This window comes from Heptranchias perlo, chromosome 6 (assembly GCF_035084215.1).
Source record: "Heptranchias perlo isolate sHepPer1 chromosome 6, sHepPer1.hap1, whole genome shotgun sequence".
In the NCBI taxonomy this organism is placed as follows: domain Eukaryota; kingdom Metazoa; phylum Chordata; class Chondrichthyes; order Hexanchiformes; family Hexanchidae; genus Heptranchias; species Heptranchias perlo.
In genome coordinates, this window is record NC_090330.1 from 110,592,930 (window position 1) to 110,609,322 (window position 16,393).

The 16,393-nt window shown below is 48.6% G+C and overlaps 2 protein-coding genes across 3 annotated transcripts in view; both read left to right on the forward strand.

Annotated features, from left to right (window-relative positions):
• rasa3 (RAS p21 protein activator 3) overlaps positions 1-3,645 on the forward strand; it is a 121,110-nt gene extending 117,465 nt beyond the window's left edge. For both annotated transcript variants that reach the window (XM_067986636.1, XM_067986635.1), the window contains exons 23-24: positions 237-420; positions 1,557-3,645. In XM_067986636.1, the coding sequence (XP_067842737.1) occupies positions 237-420; positions 1,557-1,632 (260 nt within the window). In that variant the 3' untranslated portion in view covers positions 1,633-3,645. The remainder of the gene's footprint in view (positions 1-236; positions 421-1,556) is intronic.
• A 6,787-nt stretch (positions 3,646-10,432) lies between these two features.
• The window catches only part of pros1 (protein S), a 37,019-nt gene continuing 31,058 nt past the window's right edge, over positions 10,433-16,393 (forward strand). Inside the window, exon 1 of the mRNA XM_067986637.1 lies at positions 10,433-10,583. Within this exon, the coding sequence (XP_067842738.1) occupies positions 10,520-10,583 (64 nt within the window). The 5' untranslated portion in view covers positions 10,433-10,519. The remainder of the gene's footprint in view (positions 10,584-16,393) is intronic.

A 16,393-nucleotide genomic window follows, 5' to 3' on the forward strand; every position in this document is an offset into this window, starting at 1 on the left:
CTCCGCCTCTCTCTCCTCCTTCAAGACGAACCTTAAAACCTACCTCTTTGACCAAGCTTTTGGTCACCTGTCCTAATATCTCCTTATGTGGCTCGGTGTCAATTTTTTTTAAATAATCGCCCCTGTGAAGCTCCTTGGGACGTTTTACTACGTTAAAGGCGCTATATAAATGGGAGTTTTTATTATTACTGTTCAATTTCTCAAAATAATCACCTCCATTTCACTCTTCTTACCAGAGGCGTGCGGCAGCAAGTCTGTGTATGACGGTCCGGAGCAGGAGGAGTATTCAACCTTCATCATCGATGACCCTCGGGAGACGTATAAAGTTCTAAAACAGATCATAGCCGCTGTCCAAACCCTGGAGACGGAGCATGCCCAGTATAAGAAGGATAAGTTCAAGAGGGCCAAGTACGGCAGCCAGTAAGTGTCATATTTTCTTTCCTTCCTTCAAAAATCCATCCCCTTAAAATGTGTCAAATTGGATATGTTTGCAAGAAACTTGTACTCTTGCTGAGAGGGTGAGATGAAGTAGGGTGGGAGGAGACTCAAGTGGAGCATAAACACCAGCACAGACCAGTTGGGCCGAATGGCCTGTTTCTGTGCTGTAGTTTCTGTGGAATTCTATGTAATATTCCTGCCCTTCACATTGCCACCACTGGATTGATCCATTAATCACATGGAGACATCAGCAGAGACACGGGCACGCCCTTTAATTTTGGCGGGGGGGGGGGGTGGGGTACATGTCAAGACTCACTTCTTTCCAGGGGTGGTGCTGACTCCCCCCCTCCCCAAACGGGCCCACGTCTGCCACAGTTTGTTGGGGTTGGGGTGGAGCACGTGTCCAAGACATGCACCTAGTGACCAGGATGCGTGGCAAGCCCAGGCAAGCTCTGGGAGGGCCAGCACCAGGAGGCCCATCTCCCCCCTCCTGCCTCCTCCCCCCCCCGCCACTTACACCGGGGGTCTCAGCCCCGCCAGTCCCTGAACTCATTGGACGGCAATTGGCTGCCGCATTTTGGCCACAAGGTGACAGCGGCCGGGCTTCAAGAGTAATCGGCCTGTCCCGGAGAGCGTCCCGAGGGAGCGATGACAAAGTGCTGTACAGATGCAGCTTCTTCCTTTTGGAAAGCAGAGTTTAACCTACAGCCAGGAAGACACTGTGATCATCTTCAGTGAAATGTGGAGGGTGCAATAAATCAAGAGTTTCAGTCACTAATCCACGGTCGGGTCTTTCTGATTTTCTGAACCTGTAGATGATATCCTCTGTGTAACCAGCCTCACTTCCCTCTCTGATTTAGAGAGCTGCCAATCAAACTGGTAAGAAGATTAACTCAATGTTCTTATCTACCTTGCCCTTAAATCCATCTACACTATTCGCCTCAACTACTCCTTGTGGGAGCGAGTTCCACATTCTCACCACTCTCTGGATAAAGAAGTTTCTCCTGAATTCCCTATTGGATTTATTAGTGACTATCTTATATTTATGGCCCCTGGTTTTGACCTCCCCCCACTGTACTTTGAAAATAATTTAATTGTGTATTTTGATTATTTTTTAGGGAGCATCCAATCGGTGATAAGTCTCTTCAATTCTATATAACCCAAAACTCAGGATCTTCGACCAAATCTGTGTGACTGACTGCCTTAAGAAAACCCTGGGACAGCCAAGAGTATTACTTTATACCTGAAGGTGCTGGGTATATAGTGGTCACGAACTGAAAACAAAGTTTAAAATCCAGAAAATAATGCGTATGAAATGTACAGATTTGCAGCATTCAATTGACACACTTTCCACATGATTTTACTGATGTTTTCACAAACAGTTACATTATGCACTTTAATCATCTGATTATAACAGATGATTAACTATTTGCCTTTAAGGCAGTTATTTTATACTTGCTTTGAGCAGTGACCAGTTCAATGATCAGTGAAAGTGAACCAGTCTGTGAGCAACTCCAGTGTAAAGTTTTTAAAGTCAATGGGTCCAAACAGCACCGAGTATTGAAGTAAGGAAGCAATAGTATCTCACAAGCTGCAAACGCACAAGGGTGAACTCAGGGAGCGTCAGTAGTCAGGAGCACGGAACGGAGAGTGGGGCTTTATCCCTCATCTGCGTCCCACCTTAAGGAGGGTCTGTGCCTGAGCAAAGTCTTGTGAATTTACCCTTTAGCGTTTAGATATGTTAAAATCTGTAGTATTCACTCCCCCTCCCTGCAGGGCTGTAGAAATGACACCTGTTACACAGCAGACTTTTTTTGTTTGTACCGGAAACTGCTCCCTCTCCGTGCTGGGCTGAGGATTCTGTTACTGGGGCAGGGGATGAGCCCTGTGTCACCACCCTGGCTGTGGTTCGATCCAGCTCTCCACTGACACTGTTCTCTTTCACAGCCGGTCTGAGCTTCGGTCCAACGCCACTGCCCAGACTCCTGGCTGTGGGTGTGGTGAGGGCACTGTTCACCAGTGTCCTTTCTCATTGCCCAGACTCCTGGCTGCGGGTGTGGTGAGGGCACTGTTCACCAGTGTCCTTTCTCATTGCCCAGACTCCTGGCTGCGGGTGTGGTGAGGGCACTGTTCACCAGTGTCCTTTCTCATTGCCCAGACTCCTGGCTGCGGGTGTGGTGAGGGCACTGTTCACCAGTGTCCTTTCTCATTGATTGTTGAGTCATGTCCCTCAGGCAGAAACTCTTGTCTGCAGTTGGATCAAGAGTCCAACTTTTGTGCCATTTCCTGCTGTATTGTGTACAGCCTTAAATAGGCTTCTGATTTAATGACATTGTGTATATAGTACCAACAGTGTGCACAGTAGTGGCACTGTGTGTATATTGGTGGCAGTTTGTGTACAGTGATGGCACTGCATGTATATTGGTGACACTGCGTGTACATTGGTGACTGCATACATTTGTGACACTGTACACATTGGTGTCACTGTGCGTACAATGGTGATACTCTGCTTTTAATTGTGACACTGCGTACATTGGTGAAACTGCGTACATTGGTGTCACTGTGCGTACATTGGTGACACTGCGTACATTGGTGTCACTGTGCGTACAACAACACAGTACAATGACAGAAGCAGCGTGTGTAATCTTGAATTGATATATCCTGGTGTCAGGGCTCTGGATTGGGCAGCTCTGCTAATCGTAGTGTCATTTACACACTGTAAAACAGGCAATTTGTTAGTGCCATTACTAATGACGGTGATAGAATTAGGGCCCAGGCACTCTGCTGTGGAATATTTACTGACCCATGCTTCCTGCTTCAGTTTTAACAGAAGGAGGACTAAAATCTTAATTTGCAATCGCCTGTTTTTACCTAAAGGGATGATAAATACAACCACAAATGTAGATAGATAGAATTCCTTTGCCTCAGCTTGCAGGGAGTTGTACGTTAGTATGTATCTGTTTTTAAAAGAAGCACTGTCATAGCGATAGAAATGACTTATCCTGTTTTTAGAAAAACATTGAATAAATTGTATATTAGTAGGATTACTGTATCGTTAAAAGGGAAAGAGTTAATTCCACAATGAGGCTCAAATCCACCTGCCAGCTGACCTCATTCCCCTGCCATGCTTGTAACTAAACAATGTACATACAATACTAATGGGACACCTTGTATTTTTAACTGCCAAATAAAACCACAAGTTTTTAACACCTGTGTGTTCTTGTTTTTAACACGAATGGATGACATGTTCTGATTTCTGTAAAGATTGAAGGGGTAAATGGGAATGTAAAAAGAGAGAGGTGCAGTAACGAGGACAAATCACGGAATGAGCTGGGAACAGAGTGAAAACCGTACTTCCATAACAGGAATTTGACAGGAGTGGGAATTCATTGGTAAGTAGTTCAGAATATCTTGCCTGCCTTTTCCCCCACTCGTTAACAGAACTTTATTGGAGTAACTATAGTGAATTGGCGGTTAAAGAAAGAAAGATTTATCCAGTGCCTTTCACAACCTCACGACATCCCAAAGAGCTTTACAGCTAATTAGGTATTTTTGACGTGTAGTCACTGTGCAGCCAATTTGTGCTCAGCAAGGTCCCACAAACAGCAACGAGATAATGACCAGATAATCTCTTTTTTTAGTGATGTGGGTTGAGGGATAAATATTGGCCCCAGGGGAGAACTCCCCTTCTCTTCAATTATTGCTATGGCGTCTTTTATATCCACCTGAGAGGGTGGATGGAGCCTCCTTTTAACATCACATCCAAAAGTCAGCCCCTCCAAAGTGCAGAACTCCCTTAGACTGGGTGCGTCAGCCCTGGATTATGGGCTCAAGTCACTGGAGTGGGGCTTGAAATCCATGGCCCTCTGACTCAGAGGCGAGAGTGCTACCCACTGAGCCACAGTTAACAGAAGGATTAGTCACTGCCTAGGTTATAATTAATGTGTTGTGTAATTGGACTATCTGAACAGCTGAAACAGGTATCTTGACCTTATTTGATTGGGGTATTAGTTTGAGCACACTACAGAGTGAGGTGGGTACAGAGTGACAACAGAACTTAATTACAGTGGGAGTTAGGAGCAGAGGGGCAAGGAGAGCACAATAGTTTAATTGAAACTGAAGTAGATAATACAGACTTGTGTCCTGGTGCTGTCATTTTTTTGTGTGTGTCCATGATACTGGGGCGATGGGTTTCCCAATGGGGATTCCTCCATTGTATTTTTTTTTAATAAGCACGAGGTCAATTTCCACACGTACGCTGATGGCGCCCAACTCTACCTCTCCATCCCATCCATTGACCTAATGCTCACCTCTGTGCTGTCAGACTGCCTGATGTCAGGTTGTGAATTAACTAAAATTTCCTCCGGCAGAACTTTGGGAAGACCGATCCCATCAGCTGCCATAAACGTTGTTCTCATGGTACTGACCCTACCCCTCCTGGCCACCTGCTCAGGTTGCACCAGTCCATGCAAATCCTGTTCAATCCACAGCTGAGCTTTGAACCTCACACTCCTATTCATCATCAGGACCCTGACTTCCTCCTCTACATTCCCTGCCTCCAACCGTACCGTGTCCCCACGGCCACTGTAACACTTATCTATGCTTTTGTCACCTTTAGATTTTGTTTCTCCAAGGTGCTCCCTTCCAGCATCCAGAAACTCCAACTTGCTCAAAGCTCCAGCTCCTCGTATTCTGTCTCATTCGCCCATCATCCCGACCCTCGTTGACCTACACTGTCTCCTAGTCCCCCAAGGCACTCAATTCACCTCGACCTCTTCTTCAAATCCCTCCGTATCCTCGACCCACCCACCCACCCCAACCTCTGCAACCTCCTCCAGTTTTGCCTCCTCTCCTGCACCCTTCAATCCGTTAACTGTGCTCTATTGTGCATCACCCCTCCCTTCACCCCAAAGATGGAGAGGTTTAGGGAGGGAATTCCAGAGCTTCGGGCCGTCAATGGCGGGACGAAGGAAATCAGCTATGTGTAAGAGGTCAGAATTGGAGGAGCGCAGAGATCTCGGAGGGGTGTAGGGCTGGAGGAGATTACAAAGATGGGGAGGGGTGAAGTCATGGAGGGATTTGAACACGAGGATGAGAATTTTAAAATCGAGGCGTTGCCAGACCGGGAACCAATGTAGGTCAGTGAGCACAGGGGGTGATTGGGAGAACGGGACTTGGTGCGAGTTAGGATGCGGGCAGCAGAATTTTGGATGAGCTCAAGTTTACAGAGGGTGGAAGATGGGAGGCCAAGAGTTTTGGAATAGTCGAGTCTGGAGGTAACTGAAGTATGGATAAAAGTTTCAGCAGCAGATGAGCTGAGGGAGGGGTGGAGACAGGAGGTGGAAGTAGGCGCTCTTGGTGATGGAGCGGATATGGGGTCAGAAGCTCATCTCAGGGTCAAATAGGACGCCACGGTTACGAACGGTCTGGTTCAGCCTCAGACAGTGGCCAGGGAGAGGGATGGAGTTGGTGGCGAGGGAATGGAATTTGCGGCGGGGACCAAAGACAATGGCTTTGGTCTTCCCAATATTTAGTTGGAGGAAATTGTGGCTCATCCAGGACTGGATGTCGGTCAAGCAGAGTGACGAATGAGAGACGGTGGAGGCGCGAGAGAGGTGGTGGTGAGGTAGAGCTGGGTGTCCTCAGTATACATGTGGAACCTGACATTGTGTTTTCGGATGATGTCACCAAGGGGCAGCATGTAGATGAGAAATAGGAGGGGGCCGAGGCCAAGAGGTAACGGTGAGGGAGCGGGAAGAGAAGCCATTGCAGGAGATTCTCTGGCTACGTCTAGATAGATGATAGTGGAACCAGGTGAGGGCAGTCCCACCCAGCTAGACGATGGAGGAGAGATGTTGGAGGAGGATGGTGTGGTCACACACATCTATATAGTCATACACACACACATACCTATATACAGACACATATATACACCATATATACACACACATTTATAGACATATATAAGACCATAAGAGATAGGAGCAGGAGTAGGCCATTCGGCCCCTCGAGCCTGCTCCGCCATTTAATGAGATCATGGCTGATCTGATTTTTACCTCAACTCCACTTTCCCGCCCTTTCCCCATATCCTTTGACTCCCTTACTGATCAAAAATTTGGCTAACTCAGCCTTGAATGTATTCAATGACTCAGCCTCCACAGCTTTTTGGGGTAAAGAATTCCAAAGATTCACGACCCTCTGGGAGAAGAAATTCTTCCTAATTTCCGTCTTAAACATGCGACCCCTTATTCTGAGATTATGCCCCCTAGTTTTAGATTCCCCCATGAGGGGTAACATCCTCTCAGAATCTATCCTATCAAGTCCCCTCAGAATCTTCTAAACTCCAATGAATATAGACCCAACCTGTTCAATCTTTCCTCATAAGACAACCCTTCCATACCCGGAATCAACTTAGTGAACTTTCTCTGAACTGCCTCCAATCCAAGTATGTCCTTTCTTAAATAAGGGCACCAGAACTGTACGCAGTACTCCAGGTGTGGTCTCACCGCACCCTGTACAGTTGTAGCATGACTTCCCTGCTTTTATACTCCATCCCCCTAGAAATAAAGGCCAATATTCCGTTTGCCTTCTGGATTACCTGCTGCACCTGTATGTTGACTTTTTGTGTTTCATGTACGAGGACACCCAGATCCCTCTGTACCGCAGCATTTTGTAGTATTTCTCCATTCAAATAATATTTTGCTTTTTTATTTTTCCTCCCAAATATATCCCATCTGCCAAATTTGTGCCCATTCGCTTAACCTGTCAATATCCCTTTGCAGACACTTTGTGTCCTCATCACAACTTGCTTTTCCACCTATCTTTGTATCAGCAGCAAATTTGGCCACAAGACACTCTGTTCCTTCATCCAAGTCATTGATATATATTGTAAATAGTTGAGGCCCCAGCACTGAGCCTTGCGGCACCCCACTAGTTACAGATTGCCATTTTGAAAATTACCCTTTTATCCTGACTCTTTGTTTTCTGTTAGTTAGCCAATCCTCTATCCATGCCAGTATATTACCCCCCAACACCATGAGCTCTTATCTTGTGCAGTAATCTTTTATGTGGCACCTTATCGATTGCCTTTTGGAAATCTAAATATACTGCATCCATTGGTTCCCCTTTATCCACCCTGCCCGTTACTTCCTCAAAGAACTCTAATAAATTTGTCAGACATGATTTCCCCTTCATAAAACCATGTTGACTCTCCTTGATTGTATTATGAGTCTCCAAATGTCCTGCTACTACTTCCTTAATAATGGATTCTAGCATTTTCCCAATGACAGATGTTAGGCTAACTGGTCTATAGTTACCTGCTTTCTGTCTCACTCTCTTCTTGAATAGGGGTGTTACATTTGCAGTTTTCCAATCCGCTGGGACCTTTCCAGAATCTAGTGAATTCTGGAAGATTACAACCAATGCATCCACTATCTCTGTAACCACTTCCTTTAAGACCCTCGGATGCCAGCCATCAGGTCCAGGGGACTTGTCAGCCTTTAGACCCATTAGTTTACCTAGTACTTTTTCTCTAGTGATAGTGATTATTTTTAGTTCCTCCCTCCCCTTTGCCCCTTGATTTTCTACTATTATTGGTATGTTATTAGTGTCTTCTACTGTGAAGACAGATACAAAATATCTGTTCAATTCCTCTGCCATTTCCTTGTTTTACATTATTATTTCCCCAGTCTCATCCTCTAAGGGATTAATGTTTACTTTAGCTACCCTCTTCCTTTTTAGAAACTTGTAGAAGCTTTTACTGTCAGTTTTTATATTCCTTGCTAGTTTACTCTCATAATTTATTTTCTCCCTCTTTATTATTCTTTTAGTCATCCTTTGCTGGTTTCTAAAGTTTTCCCAATCTTCAGGCTTACCAGTAATCTTTGCCATGTTGTATGCTTTTTCTTTTAACCTGATACCATCCTTGACTTCCTTAGTTAGCCATGGTTGGTTCACCCTTTTTGTGGAGTCTTTCCTCCTCACAGGGATATATTTTTGTTGCGAGTCATAAAATATCTTTTTAAATGTTTGCCACTGCTTATCCACCATCATCCCATCTAATCTGTTTACCCAGTCCACTTTAGCCAATTCCGCCCTCATTCCTGTATAATTGCCCTTATTTAAGTTTAATACAGTAGTTTCAGACCCAAGATCCTCACTCTCAAACTGATGTGAAATTCTATCATGTTATGATCACTGCTTCCCAAGGGATCCTTTACTTTGAGATCATTAATTAATCGTGTTTTGTTACCCATTACCAGATCCAAAAGGGCCTGTTCCCTGGTTGGTTCCCCGACGTATTGGTCTAAGAAACAGTCCCTAATACACTCTATGAACTCCTCCTCAGGGCTATTTTTGCCAATTTGATTTGTCCAATCTATGTGAAAGTTAAAATCGCCCATGATTATTGTATTACCTTTTTTTACAAGCCCCCCTTATTTCCTGATTTATATTTTGCCCCACAGCGTAGCTACTGTTAGGGGGCCTATATACTACTCCCACCAGTGATTTCTTTCCCTTGCTATTTCTTACCTCCACCCAAATTGACTTGACATCTTCTGAGCCAAGATCATTTCTCACTATTATACCAATTTCATCCTTTATTAACAGAGCTACCCCACCACCTTTACCTTTTTCCTATCCTTACGAAATGTTAAATAACCCTGAATATTTAGCTCCCAACCTTGGTCACCTTGCAACCACGTCTCTGTAATGGCCACGAGATCATACCCATTTGTTTCTATTTGTGCCGTCAATTCATCTATCCTATTACGAATGCTGCGCGCATTCAGATAAAGAACCTTTAATTTTGTCTTTTTACCATTTTTTCCTACCCCGGCCCCATTTGCTAGTGCACTCTTATGTTTGTACGCTCTGTCCCTTCCTGACACACTCTGTTTATCATTACTCCCATCACTTTCCTGTACTACTTCCTTGTCTTTTCTCTTTATCAATCTAAACTTTGCCCCACCTGAGCCCTCCCCCACTCTATTTAGTTTAAAGCCTTCTCTACCGCCCTAGTTATTCGGTTTGCCAGAACACTGGTCCCAGCATGGTTCAGGTGAAGCCCGTCCCAGCGGAACAGCTCCCTCTTTCCCCAGTACTGGTGCCAGTGCCCCATGAATCGAAACCCACTTCTCCCACACCAATCTTTGAGCCACGCATTCATCTCTCTGATCTGATTTACCCTGTGCCAATTTGCTCGTGGTTCAGGTAATAATCTGGAGATTATCACCTTTGTGGTTCTGCTTTTTAATTTAGTCTCTAGCTGCTCAAACTCCCTCAGCAGAACCTCTTTCTTAGTTCTACCTATGTCGTTGGTACCTACGTATATACATACATGTATATATACACATAATGTGGAGATGTGGTGATGGACTGGGGTTGACAATTGTAAACAATTTTACAACACCAAGTTATCGTCCAGCAATTTTATTTTAAATTCACAAGCTTTCGGAGACTTCCTCCTTCCTCAGGTAAATGTTCAGGAGCTCCTGAACATTTACCTGAGGAAGGAGGAAGTCTCCGAAAGCTTGTGAATTTAAAATAAAATTGCTGGACTATAACTTGGTGTTGTAAAATTATATACACATACACACCTATATGCAGACATATATACACACATACACTTATACAGTCATATATACACACACCGATACACATACCTATGTACAGACATATATATATATATATACACACACAATATATATGTGTACACGCACCTGTATATAGTCATATATACACACACCTACACATATATACACAGGTATATATATATATATATATATACCATATACACACACAACTATACACATATATAGACATATATACACCATACATATACCTATATATAGTCATACACACACCTATACACATATACATACACATACACAAACCTATACACACACACCATATACAGACAGTGTCCTTTCTGTTTTTGCACGGCTCTGATTCGAGCAGCGGTCCCACGGACCCTCTCCGCCTCCCGGCTCCGCTCCGCCCACCGCCGCCCCTGGGCCGGAGACGGGACGCGGATGTCGGCGGGGACCCGGAGCCTCTCCCTCTCCCTCTCGCTGCCGCGATGCCCGGGAGGCTGCAGCTTGCGGGAATTCTCTGCCTTGTCGCCCTGTCCGAGGCTCTGCCCTGTGAGTATCCCCCGGCTAGTCGCTGGGTCTGTGACCGGGGACCCTCCGCCCTTTTCCCGGGGCTGTTTGTTGCCACCCGCGGTGTAACATTTTCCCCGAGGGTTTGTGTCTGTTATTAACCGGTGATATTTCAGGCAGAATGTTTTAAATCAATGAGACTGAAGGCCACCGCCTGTAATCCCGGTCGCTGTTACTGTTTTAATCTTTTGAGTGTCCTTTAACCAGTTAACTGCAGAAACTGGGGAGCGAATCCATCAGATTCCAGCTCACTTCTCACCCCCTTCAAATAAATCAGGATAAAAAATGAGAGAGAGAGAGAGAATAAATAAATGTGGAAATGCTAAAAGGCGAGTGGGTTCTAACAGTAAATGGTTACACTTTTCTTAAAGAGGAACTTGTTCGATTAATTGAGGTTAGTTTTGCACATTTCAATTATCCTGTTTAATCTGTTTGTCATGTGGGAAGATTAATCAGCTGAAAGGAGCAAATGAAACATTTGTTATTGGGAATTCTAACATGCAGCCTTTATTTGGGATCAGTGAACTGCAGCGTGCACATCTCTGCCAGAATCATCCCAACCAGGTTTCCACAGAGTTAAGCAGTGTGTGACCTTTGAAATTCTCACCCTTGTTTTCAAATCCCTCCATGGCCCTCGCCCCTCCCTATCTCTGTAACCTCCTCTAGCCCCATAACCCTCCGAGATCTCTGCGCTCCTCCAATTCTGGCCTCTTGCGCATCCCTGATTTCCTTCGCTCCACCATTGGCGGCCGTGCCTTCAGCTGCCTCGGCCCTAAGCTCTGGAATTCCCTCCCTAAACCTCTCTACCTCTCTCTCCTCCTTTAAATTGCTCCTTAAAACCTACCTCTTTGACCAAGCTTTTGGTCACCTGTCCTAATATCTCCTTATGTGGCTCGATACCAAATTTTGTTTGATAATCGCTCCTGTGAAGCACCTTGGGACGTTTTACTACATTAAAGGCGCTATATAAATGCAGGGTGTTGTTTATAGGGTCCAGTCAGCAGCCCACACAAAACTAAGCATGAAAAATCCCACAAGAAGAGAGAGCCTTGAATAACACAAATTGAAGACATATTGCCTTCTCAAGACAAATGATCACAGGATAGGTACAGATGCAGAAAGTCCTTTGTCTCTCCCCACTTCTCCCTCCCACCTCGTCCCCCCTTCCCGCCCTCTCCCACCTCGTCCCCCCATCCCGCCTTTCCACCCTCTCCCACCTCACCCCCCCATCCCGCCTTTCCGTCCTCTCCCACCTCACCCCCCCCCCCACCATCCCGCCTTCCCGCCCTCTCCCACCTCATCCTCCCATCCCGCCTTTCCACCCTCTCCCACCTCACCCCCCCCCCCACCATCCCGCCTTCCCGCCCTCTCCCACCTCATCCTCCCATCCCGCCTTTCCACCCTCTCCCACCTCACCCCGCCCCCCCCCCCCACCATCCCGCCTTTCCGTCCTCTCCCACCTCACCCCCCCCCCCACCATCCCGCCTTTCCACCCTCTCCCACCTCACCCCCACCATCCCGCCTTTCCACCCTCTCCCAACTCACCCTCCCCCCCATCCCGCCTTTCCGCCCTCTCCCAACTCGTCCCTCCATCCCGCCTTTCCGCCCTCTCCCACCTCTTCCCTCCATCCCACCTTTCTCCCTCTCCCACCTCGCCCTCCCATCCCGCCTTTCCACCCTCTCCCACCTCGTCCTCCCATCCCGCCTTTCCGCCCTCTCCCACCTCGTCCCTCCATCCCGCCTTTCCACCCTCTCCCACCTCGTCCCTCCCATCCCCCCTTTCCGCCCTCTCCCACCTCTTCCCTCCATCCCGCCTTTCTCCCTCTCCCACCTCGTCCCTCCATCCCGCCCTTCCGCCCTCTCCCACCTCGTCCCTCCCATCCCCCCTTTCCGCCCTCTCCCACCTCGTCTCCCCATCCTGCCTTTCCGCCCTCTCCCACCTCGTCTCCCCATCCTGCCTTTCCACCCTCTCCCACCTCGCCCTCCCATCCTGCCTTTCTTGCCCTTTTTCATCTCTCCCTCCTGTCCCACCTCATCCTCCCAGATCCTGGTACTCTGCTGCCATTGTTTGCAAACACCACGACTGGCCCGCCCACATTCCACAATCCCACCTCCGGTTTTCCCAGACACTGGCGCTCCCCCAATGCTCCTACATCCCATGATCCTGCTTCCAAGCCCCAGGGCCACTACCCGACCCCTACCAGCGCAAATGGTCTCTCCCACTCCCCTGAAATCTGCAATTTCTTCCTGCCATCTTCCTCTGTATACAGGGCGATAAAATGAAGATAAATTCAGACTACATAGTTAAATCAGCATTTAATAATAATCACGGCTGATGATTTACAGTTTATAACAGCACAGAAGGAGGTCATTCGGCCCACCGTGTCTGTGCTGGCTCTTTGAAAGAGCTATCCAAATAGTCCCGCTCCCCCTGCTCTTTCCCCAGAGCCCTGCAAATTTTTTCCTTTTCAACTATTTATCCAGTTCCCTTTTCAGAGTTACTATTGAATCTGCTCCCACCACCCTTTCAATTTCCGGTGCAAATTATTGTGGAATTTAAGCTTAAAAAAAAATCACAAATACCCACGGTGCTCAATTTGACTTCTTCAATCCCAGTAAATCAGTGGCTCTAATAACAGATCGTGCATCACGTGGGGTAAAAGAGCATGTTCTCCAATTCAACATGAGCAATGCCACGGGAGGCCTGGTTGTAGATATAAAGTTTCCGACACCGCTGTCTCTTAACGTTGTCTTAGTGCCGACTGGTGTAGTTATTGACTGGACGCTCCCCACCGTTATTGGAGCTTTGAGAAATTGGGCTGCCCGTTGGGCTGATGCCTGTCCCTCTCCTGTTTGCGTTTGTTACTGAGCCCCCCCCCCCCTGACCTATAGCTGAAGGCATTTTTACAACAGAATGGAGGAACGTGCGGAACAGAATAGATTACACACCGAGAAAAAGGATTCTACAAATCATTGCCAGGTTACAAAATCAACCCAAGGAAGCCTCACTCCCCTTACCCTACATCTTAAGATAACCAAGGAGGTACCTAGGGCATGAGATAGGTAAGGAGGTCCAACAAGATATCTAAGGAGGTCCCCACGGCACTGGATGACTAAGGAGGTCCCTACGGCACTGGATGACTAAGGGGGTCCCCACGGCACTGGATGACTAAGGAGGTCCCCACGGCACTGGATGACTAAGGAGGTCCCTACGGCACTGGATGACTAAGGAGGTCCCCACGGCACTGGATGACTAAGGAGGTCCCCACGGCACTGGATGACTAAGGAGGTCCCCGCGGCACTGGATGACTAAGGAGGTCCCCGCGGCACTGGATGACTAAGGAGGTCCCTACGGCACTGGATGACTAAGGAGGTCCCCACGGCACTGGATGACTAAGGAGGTCCAACAAGATAACTAAGGAGGTCCCTACGGCACTGGATGACTAAGGGGGTCCCCGCGGCACTGGATGACTAAGGGGGTCCCAGCGGCACTGGATGACTAAGGAGGTCCCCACGGCACTGGATGACTAAGGAGCTCCCCACGGCACTGGATGACTAAGGAGGTCCAACAAGATAACAAAGGAGGTCCCCGCGGCACTGGATGACTAAGGGGGTCCCCACGGCACTGGATGACTAAGGGGGTCCAACAAGATGACTAAGGGGGTCCCCACGGCACTGGATGACTAAGGGGGTCCCCACGGCACTGGATGACTAAGGGGGTCCCCACGGCACTGGATGACTAAGGACATCAAAAGAGAAAACAATCAGTGAGGGAAGACTTTCAGTACAGATTACTGAGCTCATCACATGCTCGAGGGTTTCCCAAGTTTTTTTGTCATCGTGAGCTGTATAGGTGCATCCCATGGAGCCTCAGGGCCAGGCACATACATCAGTATACTTCCCCCTTGCCTGAGCATAGGACAGGCAGAACCCACCTGCCCAGCCCACCTTGCTCCTGAATATGGCATAGCCCGTCTGCACTCCTGGTTTTTATTGCCCATCCCTCTTTGCCCTGAGCAGGTGCTGGCGGGCCGCCTCCACCATCTTGAACGGCTGCAATTCTTTGTAGCGGTTTGGTACAACTGAGTGCTCAGCCACTCTGGAGGGCAGGTAGGAGTCCACTACATTGGTGTGGGACTGGAGTCACAGAGCGGGGCTCCCTCAGTACTGACCCTCCGACAGTGCAGTGCTCCCTCAGTACTGACCCTCCGACAGTGCAGCGCTCCCTCAGTACTGACCCTCCGACAGTGCGGCGCTCCCTCAGTACTGACCCTCCGACAGTGCAGCACTCCCTCAGTACTGACCCTCGACAGTGCGGCGCTCTCTCAGTACTGACCCTCCGACAGTGCGGCACTCCCTCAGTACTGACCCTCCGACAGTGCGGCGCTCCCTCAGTACTGACCCTCCGACAGTGCGGCGCTCCCTCAGTACTGACCCTCCGACAGTGCGGCGCTCCCTCAGTACTGACCCTCCGACAGTGCGGCGCTCCCTCAGTACTGACCCTCCGACAGTGCGGCGCTCCCTCAGTACTGACCCTCCGACAGTGCGGCGCTCCCTCAGTACTGACCCTCCGACAGTGCGGCGCTCCCTCAGTACTGACCCTCCGACAGTGCGGCGCTCCCTCAGTACTGACCCTCCGACAGTGCGGCGCTCCCTCAGTACTGACCCTCCGACAGTGCGGCGCTCCCTCAGTACTGACCCTCCGACAGTGCGGCGCTCCCTCAGTACTGACCCTCCGACAGTGCGGCGCTCCCTCAGTACTGACCCTCCGACAGTGCGGCGCTCCCTCAGTACTGACCCTCCGACAGTGCGGCGCTCCCTCAGTGCTGACCCTCCGACAGTGCGGCGCTCCCTCAGTACTGACCGTCCGACAGTGCGGCGCTCCCTCAGTGCTGACCGTCCGACAGTGCGGCGCTCCCTCAGTGCTGACCCTCCGACAGTGCGGCGCTCCCTCAGTACTGACCCTCCGACAGTGCGGCGCTCCCTCAGTACTGACCCTCCGACAGTGCGGCGCTCCCTCAGTACTGACCCTCCGACAGTGCGGCGCTCCCTCAGTACTGACCCTCCGACAGTGCGGCGCTCCCTCAGTACTGACCCTCCGACAGTGCGGCGCTCCCTCAGTACTGACCCTCCGACAGTGCGGCGCTCCCTCAGTACTGCACTGGGAGTGTCTGTCTGGATTATGTGCTCAAGTCTGGGAGTGCGGCTGGAATCCACCACCTTCTGGCTCAGAGGTGAGAGCGCTGACACTTTTTCTTCCTTTATTCATTCTTGGGATGTGGGTGTCGCTGGCGAGGCCGGTATTTATTGCCCATCCCGAGTTGCCCTGAGAAGGTGGTGGTGAGCTGCTTTGAACCGCCGGTAGTGGTTTTGCTACAACTGAGTGGCCACTCCAGAGGGCAGTTAGGAGTCAACCATGTTGGTGTGGGACTGGAGTCACGTATAGGCCCAGACTGGGTAAGGACGGCAGGTTTCCTTCCCTAAAGGACATCAGTGAACTAGTTGGTTTTTTGTGACAATCCGACAGATTCACAGTCACTTTTACTGAGACCAGTTTTTTATTTCCAGAATTTTTTAAAAAACTGAATTCAAGTTGGTGGGAAAACAACTCACAATCTCTGGGTTCCGAGTCCAGTAACATAACATTTTCCTACATTACAACAGCACCTACACTTCATTGGCATTCAAAGCGCTTTGGGACGTCCTGAGCTCGTGAAAGGCGCTATAGAAATGCAATTTTTCTTTAATTGTAACTATCACACTACCGTCCCCGTGTCGTTAGGTTATGGCCG